Here is a 20132-nt window from a genome sequence, read left to right on the forward strand (position 1 = left end):
CAATACAGACAGGACCATTTTTTATGAAAATGTGAAAAAAGAACGTTGGCTGTCATCAGAGGTGGGCACAAATACATCAAAAACTATTTTGTTACAAACTACAAATACTGGCTCATAAAATGTAACAAAATAAAATACAAAATACTGATGTGAAAAATGTATTTCATTAAAATACAAGTAATTAGTAATTTGAAAATACAAAAATATCCACACAATAATCATGGTATACCAACTTTTTAAAAAGAAAGGCATATTATTGAAAAGGTATCCCTAAGAGACAAGAAATACTATGTTCTGATTGGCTGGCAGAGGGCTATTCATTCTGTACATTGGGGCTCCTATGAATCTGGTAAAAAAAAATGTAAACAGCATCTCATATCGATGATTGAACTGAAAAGAAGCAAACTTCGCAACAGTGATTCTTAACTGGTGGGTCGGGACCCAAATGGATTCACTTAAACTGAGGACAAAATAGGACAGAAACCCCATTGTGTGGTGTGCAGTAGATGGCTGGCACATGAGAGCATGAAACCATCAAAACTAAAATGCCACATGGAAACAAGGCACCCCTGTCAAAGTCATACCTGTCGAGTACTTTGAAAGGAGACATCAAGAGTTGAAGACTTCACAAATGTAAGCTAATGCCAAACATACATGTTCCAAACAAGTAGGCCTACAGGCACTTCGCTTGTCTTACCATGTAGCTCACCATATCGATTGGCTTGAACGCTAAAAATATATATATGGGTCGCGACTTTATGAACATGGGAAATTGTGGGTCCCAAAGCCAGACCACTTAAGAACCACTGACATGGCATACTACCCACCATCATTTCTGTAACCAATGAATGTAGAACGACAAATTTAACAGGTCGGCCTCTTTTTAAACTGCATTTCCCTTTTTGTGCTATAAATGCATGCCTATTGCCTACATAAATGACTGGCAGCATGGGGGACAAACAGAATAATGGTGAATTGGCGTCTGTGCCTTCAGTTTGTAATGTTTTGCCTGGTGCGTGAACTCCAACAGTTGAGTATAACAGTAGAAAGAAACAAACAGAATAACATCCTGTAAGGGGTCCTGATATACAGAACTAATTAACTTGGTGGAGAAAACTCTTTCTGCATCAGGGAGGTCTTTGTGTCCATCTCCTCCATTACTTCTGCATACCTCGGCGGATGTTATCCCTGACATAAATCCTCATGTCAAATCCATTAAGTGGTTTTAATACTGTCCTGTAGTGAGAATGAACATCAGCTATTAGGTACTCAAGGTCTTGGGGTCAAAGGTCATGGTCATATGGGGTCCATGTCCTAATGTTCTCCCTCAGTATCTTATCTGTATCTTTTTCACATTTTAGTATTGACTTGACATACCTGACAAGCTCCTGAAGTTAGTTACTTTTTTTTTTCACTTTCAGTGTTCTAAGGGGATGATGAAACAGAAAAGACAAATACTGTATAATGCTTTTAACTTGTCTATAGGGTGACATTATATTGGCGGTGCAAAAAAAATGGGTTTACAACCCATGTTGACCATTTTTAAATACAGTATTTAAGTATTTGAAATAGCCTACTCTAAATACAATCCCTCTGAGTATTTTGTTACAAACTACATTAGATTTGTTCCAATCCTGCAAAAGACTAATGACAAAATACGCTAAAGTAATTAAATACGTATTTAAAATACATATAATTAAAATACTGCCCATGTCTGGCTGTCATCAAATTGCTATGTCCGTCCACTGGGCAGCCCGGAACGAATACGCTCTTGGAACAAAATACACAGTTCCTTGTTTCCTGTGTGCATGTGTTACAGTTACACTGTATTTACCTAACGTGAGCAGGGACATGTCAGTGGATGAAGTTTGACCGATCTGCTCAAGTCCATGAATATGAACAGACTTTGGATATGAATCTTCAAATATCCTATCCGTAAATACCCTGAAAGGATAGACTATGCGATTTGGTGTAACATTTAGCATTTTGCGTGCGGTAAGTGATAACGTTAGAGCTTGCTTGTTAGTGTGACTGTAGCCGATACAGTCATTCATTTAACCTTAGGATATCTAACAAGTAGCATCAAAGAGTATGTTTGATACTCTTTGGTAGCATCTCGCTAATCGACACAAATGTATTGTGTTGCATCCTGCAGTATGTCTGCTCCTGCAAGAATGGAGCTCAAACGCTCGGGTGTAGATGGCAGGGGAAAAGAAGCTACCGATCTTTGCCAGGTGTGTCCAATGTGCCCCTTAACCCACAACAAACTGATGGAGCTAACTTAAGCTATTTCCCCCTCTGAACTTTATAGAGCTAAACATGACTTTGTTTTGTTTCAACAGATGATGTCAAATCTCCACGACAAGTGGTCACCCCGCATATATCAAAGTATGCCTGTCATATTGATTATATTAAATAAGGCACTAAATCAAAATGCCACAAATAGTAAATAAACATCCCTTTTTTTCCCCAATAGAATCAGAAACATCGGCATCATGGCGCACATCGACGCAGGGAAAACCACTACCACGGAGAGGATGCTCTTTTACTCCGGCTACATCAGAGCGTTGGGCGGTTAGTAAACATGACATTTTGGGCCCCCACAGGTTGGGGCTACAGAGCATAGTGGGCTACCTTCCTGATGATGTTTGAGAGTGATGAGAATGTTGTCTGGATAAATAGCTAAAGTATTTAAGCAGTATAGCTAGTGTAGTGTAGCCTGGTACGGCCAGAACATGGTCAAACATGGAGATGGAGTTATCTTTTGGCCCAAAAAACATCACCACTTTTCATAAATGAGAGATTGCATATCCTCAGGTGCACCTATGGAGAGTTAGTGATAATTTGGGGACTGGGAACTGAACGTACCTCTCGTCATGAACTTCCCATAACTGTCTACTTTGATGTCCACAGTATTATCTCAACCTATTCTCAGACCCTGTAGGGCTCCCTTTTCTCTGTCTTTTCCCCGCTCAGATGTGGATGACGGGGACACGGTGACGGACTACATGGCCCAGGAGAGAGAGAGGGGAATCACCATCCAGTCAGCAGCCGTCACCTTCGACTGGAAACAGCACAGGATCAACCTCATAGACACACCAGGTGCCCTTCATATCATTTGTGTCCATTTTGATCTGTGATCCATCTTTATCCTCCTTCCCTGACTGTTAAGTCAAGTCAAGTTTATTTATATAGCGCATTTCATACACAGAGGTCATTCAAATGTGCTTTACATAACTCAATGTGCTTTACATAACTGCAGTATCAAAATGACGCTGCTGCTGATAGTTTCCGCGTGGTCTGCTGTTCGTCTTCGGTCTGTCTGTTTTGCCTGTATAGCCTCTGTATGTGGCCAAAGTTAAAGGTTGCTCCAGGTTGGCATTGATGCTCCTGCTTCTTGTGTTGTGTCCAGATGAATTCAAGCTGGATTGAGGCTATTTTGCGGGAGTATTATTTGATGGCAGTTTTATGATTGTTTGTACTGTATTGTTTGAATCAGGGCAACATGTACTGTATGATTCTTTCTAGTGCATGTTCTGTCCAAAACAGTGCTAGATCTGCTCCCTGAGCGCCGCTGTAGCAGGCAGCTCACTAAATGCAGAGACCAAATTTTTCCTCACGGGATCAAAAAAGTATATATACTTATACTAGATCATCTGAGATTGACTAGTTTTGAAGTTTGTTGTAATGAAGGTGGTGCTGTGTTGCTGTAGGGCACGTGGACTTCACCCTGGAGGTGGAGAGAGCGCTGAGAGTGCTGGACGGGGCTGTGGCCGTGTTCGACGCCTCAGCAGGGGTGGAGGTGAGCTGGTTCCCACGGGGTCATGGAATTTCTGGAATATCATGGAATTTTGGAAAGTCTATTCCAGACATGGAAATTCAGGGAATTTTATAATGTTTGGGTCAAAGTCATGGAATTTCAGGGAATTTTGTTGTGGCAGTTTAAAATGTACTTGCCAAAATACATTAATACAAATACTTCTACGCAGAACTGGTGTGTATTTGGTTATTTGCTTTACTGCTTCTTTGAGTATCCCAACTTTGTTTATTCAATGGCCATTTATTCATCTTCCACTCTTAAAAGTAAAATATTCTTGAATGCTATACGTTAGTAAATACTATAGTAAGTCATGGAAATTCAGTTTTTTTGTCAGGCAAAAGTCATGGAATTTTACATTTGACTTAGTGGGAACCCTGGGTGAGGAGCAGCAGCACCTCACACATGGACACATATGCCTAGTGTAGTAAACATCTGCAGCTAGTGCACAGGCCTGGGGATGCTCATCTCAATCTGTGTGTGTGTGTGTGTTTGTGTTTGCAAGGCCCAAACCTTGACTGTTTGGCGGCAGGCAGACAAGCATGAAGTGCCTTGCGTGTGCTTTTTGAACAAGATGGACAAGCCTGGAGCCAGGTAATACTCACATATACACACGGTCTCTCTCTTTCTTACTCACTCACTTACTCACTCACTCACTCACTCACACACAAACACACAAACCCACACACAAACACAAACACTCACACACAAACACTCACACACACACACACACACACACACACACACACACACACACACACACACACACAAACACACACAAACAAGCACATACACACACACACAAACACTCTCACACACACACACACACACACAAACACACAAGCACATACACACACATACACACACACACACACAAACACTCTCACATAAGGAGCATAAGGAAATGTAGAAGAATGGTAGGACAATGAAGGACAATGTAGATTAGAACATTGTAGGATAATCTGTTATCAGCCAATCGCCTGATTAGATTCCTTGAGGTTCTGGTGGAGGTCAGAGGTCATAGGTCAGGGTTGAAACTGCATCTGTTTAAATGTCTCTCCTCAGCCTGAGCTTCTCCATCCAGAGCATCAAGGACAAACTGAAGGCCAACCCAGTCCTGCTGCAGGTACCACTGTTCTCTACAGTCACGCTTTACATACTCACATAATTAATGTACAATCATATACTGTCCTATTATTCCTGGTGAAGAAGGAAATCTTCTGTTACATAAATCATTTGTTATCACAATAGGTATAAATAATATTTGAATAAAGATGAATGATAACACATACATGTAGATATTAGTTGACAGCATACATGATAGCCATTCAAACATCAAACATTTTCCCAGGGTCTAGATGGAACACTACACTGTAGAGGATGCTGAGGTGGTGATGTCACAGTGTCTGTCATACTTCCTGTCAGATTCCCATCGGTACTGGGAGGAGCTTCAGTGGGCTGGTGGACCTGGTCACCAAGCAACGGATGACCTGGCGGCCTAGAGGACGTGAGGATGATGGCCGGACGTTTGAGGTGACGGCCCTGGGGCCAGGGGACGACCCAGAGCTGCTTGAACAGACCAACGATGCCAGAGGGGCCCTCATAGAACAGGTGAGCCACACACCTGACAGGTGTAGTCAGTACATCCATTAGCAAATACCTGACACCAGTCAGTACCTCCATTACCACACACCTGACAGCAGTCCGTACCTCCATTACCACACACCTGACAGGTGAAGTCAGTACCTCCATTAGGGTCATTCCACGTCAGTTCAACCAGGGCCCACACACTTAGGTCTCAAAAAATTCTGAAAAAATTACCAGGTGTACCTATGTTACCCAGGAGACATACTGTAAAATTACTCTTATGTAAGATCAATACAGCCAGTTTTACAGGGGGAGGGGGTGTCGATTTTGTCCAGCCTCTTTTTTTTGTCAAAGTTCACAAGCCCACAGCGCAAGAACTAAACCATGTAGGAGGCTCATTTTTGCATGCTGGTACATAAATAGGAATAGTATGTAGCAAAATCGTCACGTTTGGTCTGGATAATCCTGCATGGTCATAGCTGTCCCTCAAAGTTGATACAAATTTTATTGGAGTTTTTGGCTGGGCTCTGTTTAAGCCTTCAGAAGACATATTTGTACTCAACATAGGCTATTTATTTACTCTCACAAAAAGCAATGAACAGAAAATAAATCCCTTCAGTGTCTGAACAGCAGACCTCACAAGTCTGAAAAATCATTTTGGTTATCATTTTCAGAGCACCCAAACACCTTGTGGGAATATACAAAGATTTTTTAAATATGTTTCTCCTTATTCTCCATGATCCCTTCTTTTTGAAAACACCAATTTGACTTGTCTTATGCAAATTTTTCTTTTTTATTTTCCACCCTGAACAAGGGCAAAATGTGGGCTTGTGAACTTTGACAAAAAAAAGAGCCCGACCAAAATCGACACCCCCCCTCCCCCTGTAAAACTGGCTGTATCTTGGAAAGTATTGATCTTACATAAGAGTAATTTTACAGTGTGTCTCCTGGGTAACATAGGTACACCTGGTAATTTTTTCAGAATTTTTTGAGACCTAAGTGCGTGGGCCCTGGTTGAATTGACGTGGAATGACCCATTACCAAACACCTGACAGCAGTCAGTACCTCCATTACCACACACCTGACGGGTGCAGACAGAACCTCCATTGCCACTCACCTGACTGGTGAAGTCAGAACCTCCCTTATCACACACCTGACCGGTGTAGTCAGTGTCTATATTACCACACACCTGACAGGTACAGTCAGCGCCTCACACCTAATCTATGTTTTGATGTTAACAAATGCACCAAAATAAATTCATTGTAGTCCAAGTTAAATATATGGTTAAATGTATGGTTAAATATATCGTAACATAGTGTGATACTGGGATAATGTACACATTCTAAAGTTGATTAATGGATTAGTGAATAACCATGATGTGTGTGTGTGTGTGTGTGTGTGTGTGTGTGTGTGTGTGTGTGTGTGTGTGCGCGCTCAGGTGGCAGATCTCGATGATGAGTTTGCTGAGCTGCTGTTGGGGGAGTTCAGTGAGGACTTTGATGCTGTTCCTCCAGAGAAGGTGAGTGGGGAAAACAACACTGTGCTGTGTGTGTGTGTGTCTGTGTCTCTGTCTCTGTGTGTGCGTGTGTGAGAGTGGCAGGGATGGAAAATTAACTTTTTAAAATGTTCTTTTAATCTTCAATCTTCAGCCAGTGCAAAATTAATGGTAAAATTCACAAGCCATTCAATAGTAAATCAAATTGGAAATCTACCAGCCTCTTTCATATTTTATCAGCATATGTGGACTCGTGCTAATTCCCATCCCTGGTGTGTGCATTCTGGTCTTTTTTAGTGTAAGTATGTCAGTGTTCAATGTTTGTTTAATTGTTTTGATCTTGTGTGCGTGTGTGCGTGCGTGCGTGTTGCAGCTTCAGCAGGCTGTGCGGCGGGTCACACTGGCACGGAGAGGTGTGCCCGTCCTGGTGGGCAGTGCCCTGAAGAACAAAGGTGTGCAGCCCCTCCTGGATGCCATCACCCTCTACCTGCCCGCGCCCGACGAGAGGCATCACGATCTGGTGTGCGTTCAACCGCCACAGACCATATTTACACCATCAGACAGCACAGACAGAAGCAGCTAGCACACCATATTTACACCATCAGAGAGCACAGACAGAAGCAGCTAGCACACCATATTTACACCATCAGAGAGCACAGAGAAGGAGCTAACCCACCATATTTACACCATCAGAGAGCACAGAGAAGGAGCTAGCACACCATATTTACACCATCAGAGAGCACAGAGAAGGAGCTAGCACACCATATTTACACCATTGGACAGCACAGACCGAAGGAGCTAACACACCATATTTACACCATCAGAGAGCACAGAGAATGAGCTAGCACACCATATTTACACCAGTGGACAGCACAGACAGAAGCAGCTAGCTCACCATCTGGCACTGATCAAACGTTTCTTTAGTCCAAAACGAGTCAGTCTTTATTTTTGTGAAACTGTCTAACTTGCAGTAGTATTTATTAGTATATGAGCAATATCAAGACTGATCTAACACTATAGACCAGTTTAAAATAGCTTTGTGTTTTATGGTCCTGTTCAAGGTTACCCTCTCCACTGCAGGTTGTAGAGTGCGATCACACAGGGGGTGGTTTGCTACTTGTAAAACGCAAGTGAAGTTGGGCGCTTTTCCACTGAGTTGAACTTTTTTTTCAATTTGAGGCACTCAGGACGCCTCTGTGAAGATGCAAAGCGCAGCAGGCGCACAAAATAGGATTTGGATTAGGTGCCTCTTGAATTTAACAATCTATTGATATTTAAAGGGATACCAGGCAAGCCTGATGCTTTTTCTCTACGAAGCTCCCCCTACCGTCTGTACGTGTCGATACTTGTGCGAGCCCTCGCTCAGTCTGAAGCTCTTTTCCTTTCCTTTGCATCTTCCATCAAGGGTTTTCCCTGCTTCAACGGTTGATATTCTTATACTGAAAAGAGAGTGTTGTGTTTACAGACGCTGGTATAAAGATGACCTGTGTGCGTTGGCCTTTAAGGTCATCCACGACAAACAGAGAGGTCCACTGGTGTTCCTGCGCATCTACTCCGGTTCTATGAAGCCCCAGTCCTCGGTCCACAACATCAACAGAAACGGAACGTATGTCCTGTCTCAATTCTTTCATTCAGAAATTCACAAACACTGCATTTTGAAGACACTGAAGACATAAACACAGCTTACTTCAGTGTTTTGAACTCAGCCACTATGTGCTGGTAATAAGATGTACTACTCTGCATGCTCCAGCGGCATTCTCACATGTTGTGTCCATGTTGTGTTGTGTTTTGTGTTCAAGCTCTCTCCTAATGTTGTCCAGTCTTCCTCTGCCCCTCATTAGCATAATTAGATGTATATCTAAGCTGTACTGAGGTTAGATTAGAATAGAATCATTATATGTATGGTAACTGATTAATGTGCTTATATGTATATGTTCTTATATGTATATGTTCTTATATGTTCTTGAATTTCCCCTTGGGGATCAATAAAGTATCTATCTATCTATCTATCTATCTATGTATGGTAACTGATTCATGTGCTTATATGTATGGTAACTGATTCAGATAGATAGATAGATAGATAAATAGATACTATTGATCCCCAAAGGGAAATTCAAAAGCACACATTCATGTGCTTATATGTATGGTAACTGATTAATGTGCTTATATGTATGGTAACTGATTAATGTGCTTATATGTATGGTAACTGATTCATGTGCTTATATGTATGGTAACTGATTCATGTTCTAATAGCTGCACTCGTGTGTTGTAGGGAGAGGATGAGTCGTCTGCTGCTACCATTTGCTGACCAGCATGTAGAGATTCCTTCCCTTAGTGCAGGGAACATCGCTCTCACTGTTGGACTTAAACAGGTGACACACACACACACACATGCGCATATGCACACACTCTATAAGTATGATGGAGCAATGGCAGCATTGCTACCGGATAATTGGTTGGCCTGTGTTTGAACATGCACAGTCGTAGATACACGATTGATCTGTTTGAATTTATGACTAAGACAATCACATGTGTACACAAATGTACACAGTACTACATACACAAATGTATGCAAAACATATACACTTGATATAACTACACATAAACACATACTGTACACAGAAATATCCACTGTTATTGTCACTGATAAAACAGGACCTGACTTATGCACGTGTATGTTTGTCTGTCTGTGTGTGTCTGTGTGTGTGTCTATGTGTGTGTACCTGTGTCGTTCATGTACGTGTGTGTGTGTGTGTGTGTGTGTGTGTGTTTACTTTTCATTCTTCCCAGACGGTGACGGGCGACACCATCGTGTCCTCCAGGGCGTCTGCGGCGGCTGCAGGCCGGCGTGCTCAGAAGGAGGCCCAGGAGCGGAGAGGCTCGGCTGGGGGAGCGGGCGGCAGGGAGGCCCCTGGGCTGGTCCTGGCGGGGGTGGAGGTGCCAGAGCCCGTCTTCTTCTGCTCCATAGAGCCGCCATCCATGGCCAAGCAGGCCGGTGAGGCACCAAAGCAGCGCCACTACCCAACACATTGAGCTCAGTGTGTCAGGTCATCTTAACTCATTGAGTGCCAAAAACGTAATATTACGTTTTTCCTTCCCATGCGTTGAGTGCCAAAAACGTAATATTACGTTTTTAGCTTTTTTTAAAAAACCTTATATGTGATTTTGGGAACTCTGTGATGAATGGAAATGAAATATATGACGATCGAAAACTCACTGTTTGCACCCACTGAGAGCTTAAAGTCTCACCTTTTAAACAAGCCATTGTATGTGTTCATAGCTATAACACAGAACAAGCTGTGGCTGTACAAAAATCATCAACAATGGTCTAGATTGCTGGCACTCTAGGACAAAGCTTCTGAAACCAGCTTGGCATTCAATGAGTTACTGCTGAGATATGTTTCCCTCATTTTGTGTGTGTGTGTGTGTGTGTGTGTGTGTGTGTGTGTGTGTGTGTGTGTGTGTGTGTGTGTGTGTGTGTGTGTGTGTGTGTGTAGACTTGGACCATGCCCTAACCTGCCTACAGAGGGAGGACCCCAGTCTTAAGGTCCGCACAGATCCTGACTCTGGACAGGTAAACACACAAACGCACATGTACACACACACACACACATAGAGAAAGAGAGAGAAACACAAACACTCAATCATTTAACATTAAATTACAGAATCAAATTGCAGCTTGCCCTATCGGCTCTTCTCTTTCTCTCTCTCTCTCTTTCTCTCTTCTCTCTCTCTCTTTATCTCTCTCTCTTCCTCCTCCTCCCTCACCAGACTGTTCTGTGTGGTATGGGTGAACTGCACATTGAGATCATCCACGATCGCATCAGGAGGGAGTACGGCATCGAGACACACCTGGGCCCTCTGCAGGTGGCCTACCGGGAGACCATCCTCCAATCGGCATCCACCACAGGTCAGCTCAGCGCCACCTCAGCCAATCACAAGTCAACCCAAATCTGTTTTCCACCTCGCAAACTCTATTATTTTTTGGCTATTGCGCAAAAGCCTCTTGTTCTGATATTTATTCATTTCACATTCTTACAACAACATAGCTTGTCACAACATCAATATGTACACAGCCTTAGTATAAGGCCTACAAACAAGCAAACGTTTAACTTGCGGATTCAATGCGGATCCAACTTTCCAAAGAAACCTCCAGAAATAGGCTACAATATAACGACTTGAGTTATTTGCTATGTTTACGTCGGAATTAATGCTGTTATGGATCCATTTGTCTGTAACGCAACGTAGCCTATACATCTCTCTTTAAATATACAGGAACAGCTTACTATGTTGAAGAGTGACGATTGCATAGAATGCAAGAATATCCCCAAACTCTCGGATGCGCATTAAAATGTTATCTTTTAGGTAACTTTCCACGCTGATGGTGCTCAAAATGCAACACAACTGTGTTCAAAGCAGGATGAGGAAAACCTGAGGTTGTGTGTGTACAAAACTGAGCGAGAATTTTATAGCTTTGAAAATATTTAACATTGTTTCATGTGTAATTGAGATTGCAGAGTTGTGGGAAACTGAGTCAGTGCATCACCAATCCCTGTAATAGTAGTGGTAGTAGGCCAGACCTAGGCGCTATTACGTATGTGGCAGTGTAGAATGGTTGGGGGGGGGGGCATATAAAAGTTTGAGAACCTGTGGCCTAAAACAATATTGGTGGTTGCATGTTAGATCTGAAGTGAAATGGGTTGCGATGGTTTGTCATTTTTAAAAAGTGGGTCCCCAGAAAAAAAGTTTGGGAAACACTGGTCTAGACCGTTAATTTATGGGACTGGTGTGATATAGGATTGTAATTTTAATGTAAACATTGCATAACCTTACCACTAGGGTGCACTAAAGTGCACAACTTTCTCTCTAGCTTGAATGCCATCCTCAGGTGCGTCTGCATCTGTCTGTGTGTTTCACACACACAAGGGAATCTGGTTGCCCTAGTGCAGTGGTTCTCAAAGTGTGGGGCGGGCCCCACTAGTGGGGTGCGATGAACAGGAGGAAATTAGTTTTTAGTTTTCGTGCCTATCTTTACAGTAATAATTCCCTATTTTTGACAAGGAAGATCATACATTCAAAACAAAATAGCCACGCACAAACCTAGGAGTTATTAACAGTAAAATTAGACAAGTAAAATTAAAAAATAACATCTGATCCAGCGGCCCGAGACAGGAAATGTAACGTGGAACCAAAATGCAAAAAAATAATAATAATATTTTAACGTTACTATTTTGCCAGGTTGGTAGGGTCAGGTGGGACTTGAAAATTCCCCACCTCCAAAGTGGGGAATCCCAAAAAAAAGAACCTTATCCCTAGTGTGTGTGTATCAGTGTGTGTATGCTGTATGCATGTGTCCCCATAAGTGGTAAAAAAGATAAGAAAATTATCTTGACAATTTACTTTTCATCAACTATTTTGAAGAATTTGTATGTGCAGGGATCTTTTACCCTATTGTAAAAAAAGAGTCAGTTTCTCCCTCCCTGTCTGTGTGTGTGTGTGTGTGTGTGTGTGTCTTTAGTCTTTAGTCTTTGTCATGCACTGTGGTTATAGTAGCTCATAAATGTATGATATAAGGTTGAAATTATGCTTGACCTGTTGTTGTAGGCGTGGGTGGTTTGTAAGTCACCTGACTTCTTAGATTGCCCTTGCTCACCCTTGAGCATAAAGGTTGCTATGGTAACACTGATGTACTGTAGAACTCTGATACTGTGACCACCTAGAGTTGTAAAAGAATTAAAAGTAAATTAGTTGATCTACCTAGCTGAGGGCTGTGCAAGTTAGAATCATCTGGTTTTGTGAGTAGTTGGAATAAATATGAGGACTTTTACTTTCTGAAGCCGGACCAAGCCTCCACCTGTCAAGCACAAAACACATCTTTTAAGTCCTCAACAGAAATTAACGTTATGAGGCAGATATCTCTCTGATGGGGTATTATCGCTTCAGAGACTCTTGGGCCTACCATGACTGATCCGGTTTTTGAGGTTACCAAAGGCTTCTTATTTCAGAGTGGATCTTCAGTCTCTTAAGTGCTTTGAGATGATGACACAGATTGCTGTATTGCTGTATTAAATGTAACTTGAACTTGAAATTCATGTCTGTGTGTGTGTGTGTGTGCGTGTGTGCGTGCGTGCGTGCGTGCGTGCGTCCGTGTGTGTGTGTGCGCGTGTTTGTGTGCGTGCATGCGTCCGTGTGTGTGTGTTTGTGTGCGTGCATGCGTCCGTGTGTGCGTTTCAGACACTCTGGACCGCACGGTGGGGGAGCGGAGACATGTGGCCACGGTCACTCTGTCGGTCCACCCCAGTGACGACCCATCATGCTCCTCTTCCTGTGCCGTTTACCTAGACGAGGAAGTGGAGCTGCAGCTTCCTGCTGAGCTGCGGGAGGCCGTGGAGAATGGCGTGCACAGCGCTTATCTCCAAGGTAACCATGAGCCCTGACCTCAGAGGCTGAAAGGTGATGGGGGGTCACTTCCAACAGGTGCCGCCAGCCTAATCCCTCCACATACACACACACACACACACATGCACACAGCAAACATGACCTGTTTTAGCCACTCACATGCTCATTGTAAACCTGACCTGTCACACTCTGTAAACTTGACCTGTTTCAGAGGTTAATACCCTGCGATGCCTATTTTTGAGTCGTCCCTCTCTTGCGTCTCCAGGTCCGTTGCTGGGGTACCCGATGCAGGGCGTGAGCACCACGATTCAGAGTGTGAGCATGGAGCCGGGCACTTCACTGGCCATGGTGGCAGCGTGTGTGTCGCGCTGCATGCTCAAGGTATGTATGTGTGTGTGTGTGTGTGTGTGTGTGTGTGTGTGAGAGAAAAAGGAGAGTAGTGAAAGGAAAATAATATTCTTTAGACTGTTCAAAGGGCCGTTCTGTAACTCCAGTCATTTCTTCACCGATTTCTCACTTTTGTTGTGGTATTTTTCTCTACCGAGCTTCCCCTGGGGCAGCCGTGGCCTACTGGTTAGCGCTTCAGACTTGTAACCGGAGGGTTGCCGGTTCGAACCCCGACCAGTAGGCACGGCTTGAGCAAGGCACCTAACCCCTCACTGCTCCCCGAGCGCCGCTGTTGTTGCAGGCAGCCTACTGCACCGGGATTAGTGTGTGATTTACCTCACTGTGTGTTCACTGTGTGCTGAGTGTGTTTCACTAATTCACGGATTGGGATAAATGCAGAGACCAAAAGAGTATATCTATATCAAAAGAGTATTTATACACTCAAACATCACTTTTGCAACAATATTTTTGGTCTTTCCGCTGGCTCTGCCATGATGAACATGCTCAAGATGTGTGTGTGTGTGTGTGTGTGTATGTGTGTGTCCGTGTATGTGTGTCCGTGTGTGTGTGTGTGTGTGTGTGTGTGAGAGAGAGAGAAAAAGAAGAGTAATGAACAGTGTTGGGCAAGTTACTTCAAAATCGTAATGTACTATGCATTACTTATTACTGTCATTTCAAAGTAATTTGTTACATTATAATATTACTGTCTCTGAATTGTAAGGCATTACACTACTATTGCATTACTTTTAAGTTACTTTTACCAAAATATCTAGAAATATGGATTTGCCATTCTAAATGCAGTTTATTACGCTCGATGCAGCTTGCTCTTCCAATGGAGGGAGATGTGGTATAGCATAATGACTGAGCTAGGCTTAAGGCAACAGTAGAATGCAATAGGCGCAGTGCTCATAACGCAATACAAGGAACAATCATAGTCAGAATTTTGTTAAAAACCGACAAAAGGTCAAAGTCTGGTAAATTGTGATAGAAATACTGTAACTTTAAGGCGTAGGCCTACTCATTAAAATCAATAGAGAGCCTACTACTATATTGTAAATCAAAGCTTAAAGGAACCGTATGTAAGATTGTGGCCAAAACGGGTACTACAATCACTTTCAAATTACTGTAGAGCGGTGTATCCCCTTCCCCTCCCCTCTGACTGGCAGAGTTAGCAACCGGATGACGAAACACTACTGACTTTGTGATTAGTAGATAGCTGGAGGGTGGCACAATAGGCCAAAACACAACATGACAACATCAACCCTCATCAGTTGAGGGCTGCAACTTCACTTTTTAAATGACAATATCCTGTCCAGACTACTGTTGTTAGTGATATAAGTATTTGAAATGAACATGATTTCTGAATGTCTAGTGACACATCAGGGCAATTTTATGATTAATTGAAATACAATTTTTACAAACAGTTCCTTTAATAAAGACATGTCAAGATGGTGGCCTGCTGGCCATTTCGGTGCCCTAAGTGAGTGGCTTTGAGTGAGTGACATTTAAATGATAACTCAAACACCTAAAGTAAAATAAAAGGCCTATTATTTACAGACCATTACTGTGTATTTTTAAACATTCATTTCTGAAGAAATTCTGTTTTACTTATAAATGGTGCACTGTCACTTTAAGAGCATTGATCTTTACGTTGTCATAATGCCCTTTTGCCAGCTCTTGTTTACAAGCCTTATTTGTTTGAGTTACATTGATAACACAATATTAACAATAATATGCACAATGTTAAGTTGTTTTAAGCAACCTTCATTGCTTTGGAAATGGAAGTATGCAATGACATGTTGCTTCACATTTCGTTTTGCGAATACAAGTGAATTATGAGCCTGGTATCCACCTAGCTATCTGAATGGAATGCGTTTCAGTCGACTCAGCATATCATGTGCTTCATGTAGCCTAAATGCTTGGAAAACGAATGATTGAAGACCCACCAATTCTAGTACTACGTGGTGACTGAGAGAACCCAAAAGGTATCAAACTTGCATGTAACATCGTGTTAGTGCATTTTGACATTGTAAACGTTATTGATGAAGAGTGAAACGCAGTTCAGCTACTATTCATTGGTTACATTTGGGTGCCCCCTCTGTCCTTTGGTGCCCAACGCAAAGTGCTGCGCGTGGTGTGAGCGGTGGCACTGCCAGGCTACACAATCTTTTTCTGCATTTCTATCCCTTTATTCTCTTCAATTTAAGTTCACAGCACAAAGCTGACATGCACAACAGCATAGTTTGTGTTTTATCAAGAATCAAAAAGATTAGCGTGGCACTACTTTAGATGTTTCATTAATTTACTTGTGCTATTTCGCTAGCAGAGAGATCTTTCGGTTTCGCTCACAAAGTGCACTAACTATGTTCTTCATAGCCTTGTCTCTGACAAGCTGAAAAGAATGAGCGTAGGCTTAGGCTATGTCCATCCCGCAAATAGAGTCCGCCTGCGAGTCTGCTGCAGCCACAGTCATATAATCAGTATCAGGAGATAACGTTCTACTATTTTGCGCGGATTTTTTCTCCTCTGTTGTTCTCGCATGGTGTTTGCGAATATGTATCAAAACAAAACAAGCGCTTAATTTTGGGTTAAACTGCATTGTAACGCGCATTACTGAAGTTTGTACCGAGTAAATATTACCCAATTTTTTTTTGTAATGCCTTACATTACCGCAAACAGCAATATATTACAGTAATAACATTACTTTTGTAACGCATTACTCCCAACACTGGTAATGAAAGGAAAATAATCTTCTTTAGAGTGTGGTTCAAAGGGCTGTTCTGTAACTCCAGACGTTTCTTCACCGTTCTCTCACTTTTGTTGTCACGTTTTTCTCTCCGGAGCTCCCCCTACAGCTTTCGGAGTGCATATTTCACAACCGTCTTTTTAGTCTTTCCGCTGGCTCTGCCATGATGAACATCTGAAAAATGAAGCCATCTTATATCTAGCCGGCATGGCTAACCGGGGAGAGTGTGTATGTCCAGAGAATTTAAAGCATTTTGTGTTTCTCGCTCGTTCTCGCTTCTCACGGGACTTCCCGATTCAGACTTTGCCGGGACGCTAGGGCAGATCTTGTCAGGCTGGTTTTGCGCTAGGAGACGGTAGTGGGAGCACTAGGTAATTCGCCATTTTGCCACAACAGGTCATTTAACCATTACAATGATTTCTAAACCTGGAGCCTTTAAGAAGAATTAGGGAGCACAATGTATTGAATGATTGTGATGTTTGAGTGTGTGTCTGTGTGTGTGTAGGCGCTAAAGAAGGCTGGTGGGCAGGTCCTGGAGCCGGTGATGTCACTGGAGGTGACTGTTGGGGAGGAGCTACTGAGCCCTGTGCTAGCTGACCTCGCGCAACGACGGGGCTCCATCCAGGACGTCCAGAGTCGCCATGACAACAAGGTCCTGCTGGCCACGGTTCCACTGGCCGAAATGATGGTGGGTTTTATGGTTATGGTTATGGTTATGGATTTAGCAGACGCCTTTGTCCAAAGCGACATATAAATACAAAACAACATAATAATATTTAAAAATGAACAGGGAACAGATTAAAATCTAGGTCAAATATAGTAAGGAGAATAGTTGTAGTACACAATAATATCAATTCAATCAATAGCCTAATAAAAAAAGCAATGTAAAAAAGGGGAAAGGCAATAATAAAACAATAATGTCAATTCAATCAATAATATAAAAACAATAACATGCTAAGACTACATTAAGGAGAATATCAATAATAAACAATAATGTCAAATTAATTAACAGCCCAATTAAAATAAAAACAACATTATATAAACCATAACACATAAGCGCTTAAACAACTAAGTATATGTTGAATAGGAATGTCTTTAGACCCCTCTTAAACGACCCAAAACTACCACAGGAACGGAGAGCACTGGGCAGTTCATTCCACCAACATGGAACCACTGAAGAAAAGAGTCTGGAATTAGACCCAGTTTTTATGACTGGTCGACACAACATACGCTCACCAGAAGACCGCAGTGGGCGGTTGGGCATGTAAGGCTTGATTATTGAATTAAAATAACTAGGAGCAGATCTAGTTAGTGTCCTATAGGCCAAAGTGAGAGATTTAAATTTAATTCTGGCTACTATAGGGAGCCAATGGAGAGTAACTAGGAGAGGAGTTACATGTGTCCTCTTTGGCTGATTGAAGACCAGGCGTGCTCCAGCATTTTGAATCAGCTGTAATGATCTTGTTACACAAGCGGGTAAGCCAGCTAATAGTGAATTACAATAGTCCAGCTTAGAGATGACCATGGTCTGAACAAGAAGTTGTGTGGAATCTTGTGTCAGATAAGGTCTGATCTTCCTAATGTTGTAAAGCATAAACCGGCATGATTTTGCAATAGAAGCTATATGCTCAGAGAAGTTAAGTCGGTCATCAATTACAACGCCCAAGTTTCGTGCCGATCTAGTTGGGGTCAGTGAAGTTGAGTCAAGCTGGATGTTAATCTGTTGGGGAATAGCTGTTTTAGCTGGAAACACCAAAAACTCTGTTTTTGAGAGATTAAGCTGAAGGTGCCGATCTTTCATCCAGGCTGAAATATCCTTAAGGCATGCAGAAATCCGGTGGGAAACACTAGAGTCATCAGGTGGGAAAGACAGGTAAAGTTGAGTGTCGTCTGCATAACAGTGATAGTCAAATCCATGGGAGCGAATGGTATCACCTAAGGAAGTGGTGTAAATAGAGAAAAGCAAGGGTCCTAATACTGATCCCTGAGGCACACCTGTGGTGAGGGCATGAGACTTAGATACCTGTCCCTGCCAAGACACGTTGAAAGAACGCGCTTTAAGGTAAGATTCAAACCAGTCAAGAGCTTTTCCAGAAATTCCCAGTTCAGATAGTATAGATAGGAGAATGTCATGGTTAACAGTATCAAAGGCTGCAGATAAATCTAGTAGAATTAATACTGATGACTGAGCAGAGGACTTAGCTACTCTCAATGCTTCAGTCACAGACAGAAGAGCAGTTTCAGTAGAATGACCACTCTTGAAACCAGACTGCATAGGGTCTAGTAGATTATTCTGATGAAGAAAGTCACAAACTTGCTTGAAGACCACTTTCTCCAAAACCTTTGACAAGAAAGGAAGAAGGGAGACAGGTCTGTAGTTCTTCACCTCAGTTGGATTAAGTGTACTTTTCTTTAGCAGAGGTGTAACCCTAGCCTGTTTAAAAGAATAAGGAATAACAACAATTTGGGGAAAATATCTAATTGAAGTTTTTCTGACAGTTGCAATTGTGCATTGATGTGATTTGACTTGCGATATAAGTCAAGCTGCAGTTCAAGATTCACTATAATACATTCATAACATGTGTTGAAGCATTACCAATTAAGATGATGGTGAACTATGAACTGCTCTATCTATTAATCCAAGGATGGGACACATCTGTTTAGTTAGCATCATGTCAGTTCCTCTAATTGATGGACATGACTTGTCTGTGGGTGACATGAATGTAAAAAAGCATAAAGTGACAGTATTGACCATTGTGTCAGAGCCTGTAGTACTTTCACAAATAATCGCAGCCTTTGATTTTGATTAATCTTTCAGCCCTAGTTGGTTGTGTCAGGGCAGGATAGCGCAAACGCAACCAGACCACTGACACATGACCCATTCATTCAGTTTTAGCTCCCAGCCCGTAGAGATCCTGGTGGATTGACTTGTCATTTCATCATATAGTTTTCTTGTTCTGTATGTCACATACTGTAAACCACTGGATGGCAAATGTCCTACGGGATGGACAAAGTTACTTCGTATCTGTGTCATCATCTGTGAGTACATCTCCACTTTCTCTTTGCCTCTCAGGGCTACTCTACGGTCATGCGAACTTTGACCTCGGGGAATGCAACCTTCTCTCTGCAACTGTCCAGCTACGAGGCCATGACCCCTCAGGACCAGACCGCCCTGCTCAGGAAGATGGCGGGCCTGGCGTGAGGTCACTTACTACTGCATCGGTCGGCTCATGGAGGTGAAGGAACCAGTGGCTTCAAACCGATCTTCGAATCAAAGGTCTGACATCTATGCAGAGACCAGGGCGGAATTCCAAGTAAGTGGTTTAGTGACAAACCTGGATAAGTTAACTCAGAGTAAGTAGTAAAGCTCCTACAACAAGAGCCCTATGGCATTGTTTTGTAAGGAGAATGAAGCCATACAGCTTTTCTATTAGGAGGTTTACCCCTTACTCTGAGTTAACTTAACCAGATTTGTCACTAAACCACGCTGGAATACCCCCCAGTATGGCCGTCAAATGCAGGAACTGAGAGGAGCAGGGGTGGACCATGGAAGGTCTTTCATCACAAAACTCAGTTGGACTAAAGTCTTTTCTAAGTGTGAGTGCATATGTATGAGTGGGTCAGTGACATATGGATGTTGCTGTGTATTTAAAATGTGTATGTGGCTATAAATGTATGTGAACGTAAGACTTGTTGTTGAG

The 20132-nt window shown here is 42.5% G+C and overlaps 1 protein-coding gene across 1 annotated transcript; it reads left to right on the forward strand.

The window, feature by feature from the left end:
- The first annotated feature begins 1846 nt into the window (after positions 1-1846).
- gfm2 (GTP dependent ribosome recycling factor mitochondrial 2) lies at positions 1847-20118 on the forward strand. The gene is made up of 20 exons (XM_076283987.1): positions 1847-1995; positions 2156-2234; positions 2343-2388; positions 2477-2574; positions 2977-3102; positions 3714-3802; positions 4323-4411; positions 4883-4943; positions 5243-5428; positions 6843-6923; positions 7273-7421; positions 8365-8505; positions 9172-9271; positions 9690-9894; positions 10397-10473; positions 10671-10809; positions 13134-13319; positions 13564-13679; positions 16937-17119; positions 19505-20118. Exons 1-20 carry the CDS (start codon positions 1960-1962, stop codon positions 19631-19633), a joined length of 2316 nt encoding a protein of 771 aa, XP_076140102.1. The 5' UTR covers positions 1847-1959; the 3' UTR covers positions 19634-20118.
- Positions 20119-20132: the final 14 nt, after the last annotated feature.

The sequence above is a fragment of the Alosa pseudoharengus genome, unplaced genomic scaffold, assembly GCF_046254945.1.
Source record: "Alosa pseudoharengus isolate Yale_2024_CS ecotype anadromous, Long Island Sound unplaced genomic scaffold, YU_APseudo_1.1 YU_APseudo_1.1_scf_14, whole genome shotgun sequence".
NCBI classification, from domain to species: domain Eukaryota; kingdom Metazoa; phylum Chordata; class Actinopteri; order Clupeiformes; family Clupeidae; genus Alosa; species Alosa pseudoharengus.

Bases quoted from the DNA above. Each gene is read 5' to 3' on its own strand.
- gfm2 (XM_076283987.1), top strand. From the start codon at position 1,960: ATGCGATTTGGTGTAACATTTAGCATTTTGCGTGCG. The intron at 9,895-10,396 runs GTGAGGCACCAA...GTGTGTGTGTAG, and splicing joins ATCCATGGCCAAGCAGGCCG to ACTTGGACCATGCCCTAACC. The intron at 10,474-10,670 runs GTAAACACACAA...CTCCCTCACCAG, and splicing joins CAGATCCTGACTCTGGACAG to ACTGTTCTGTGTGGTATGGG.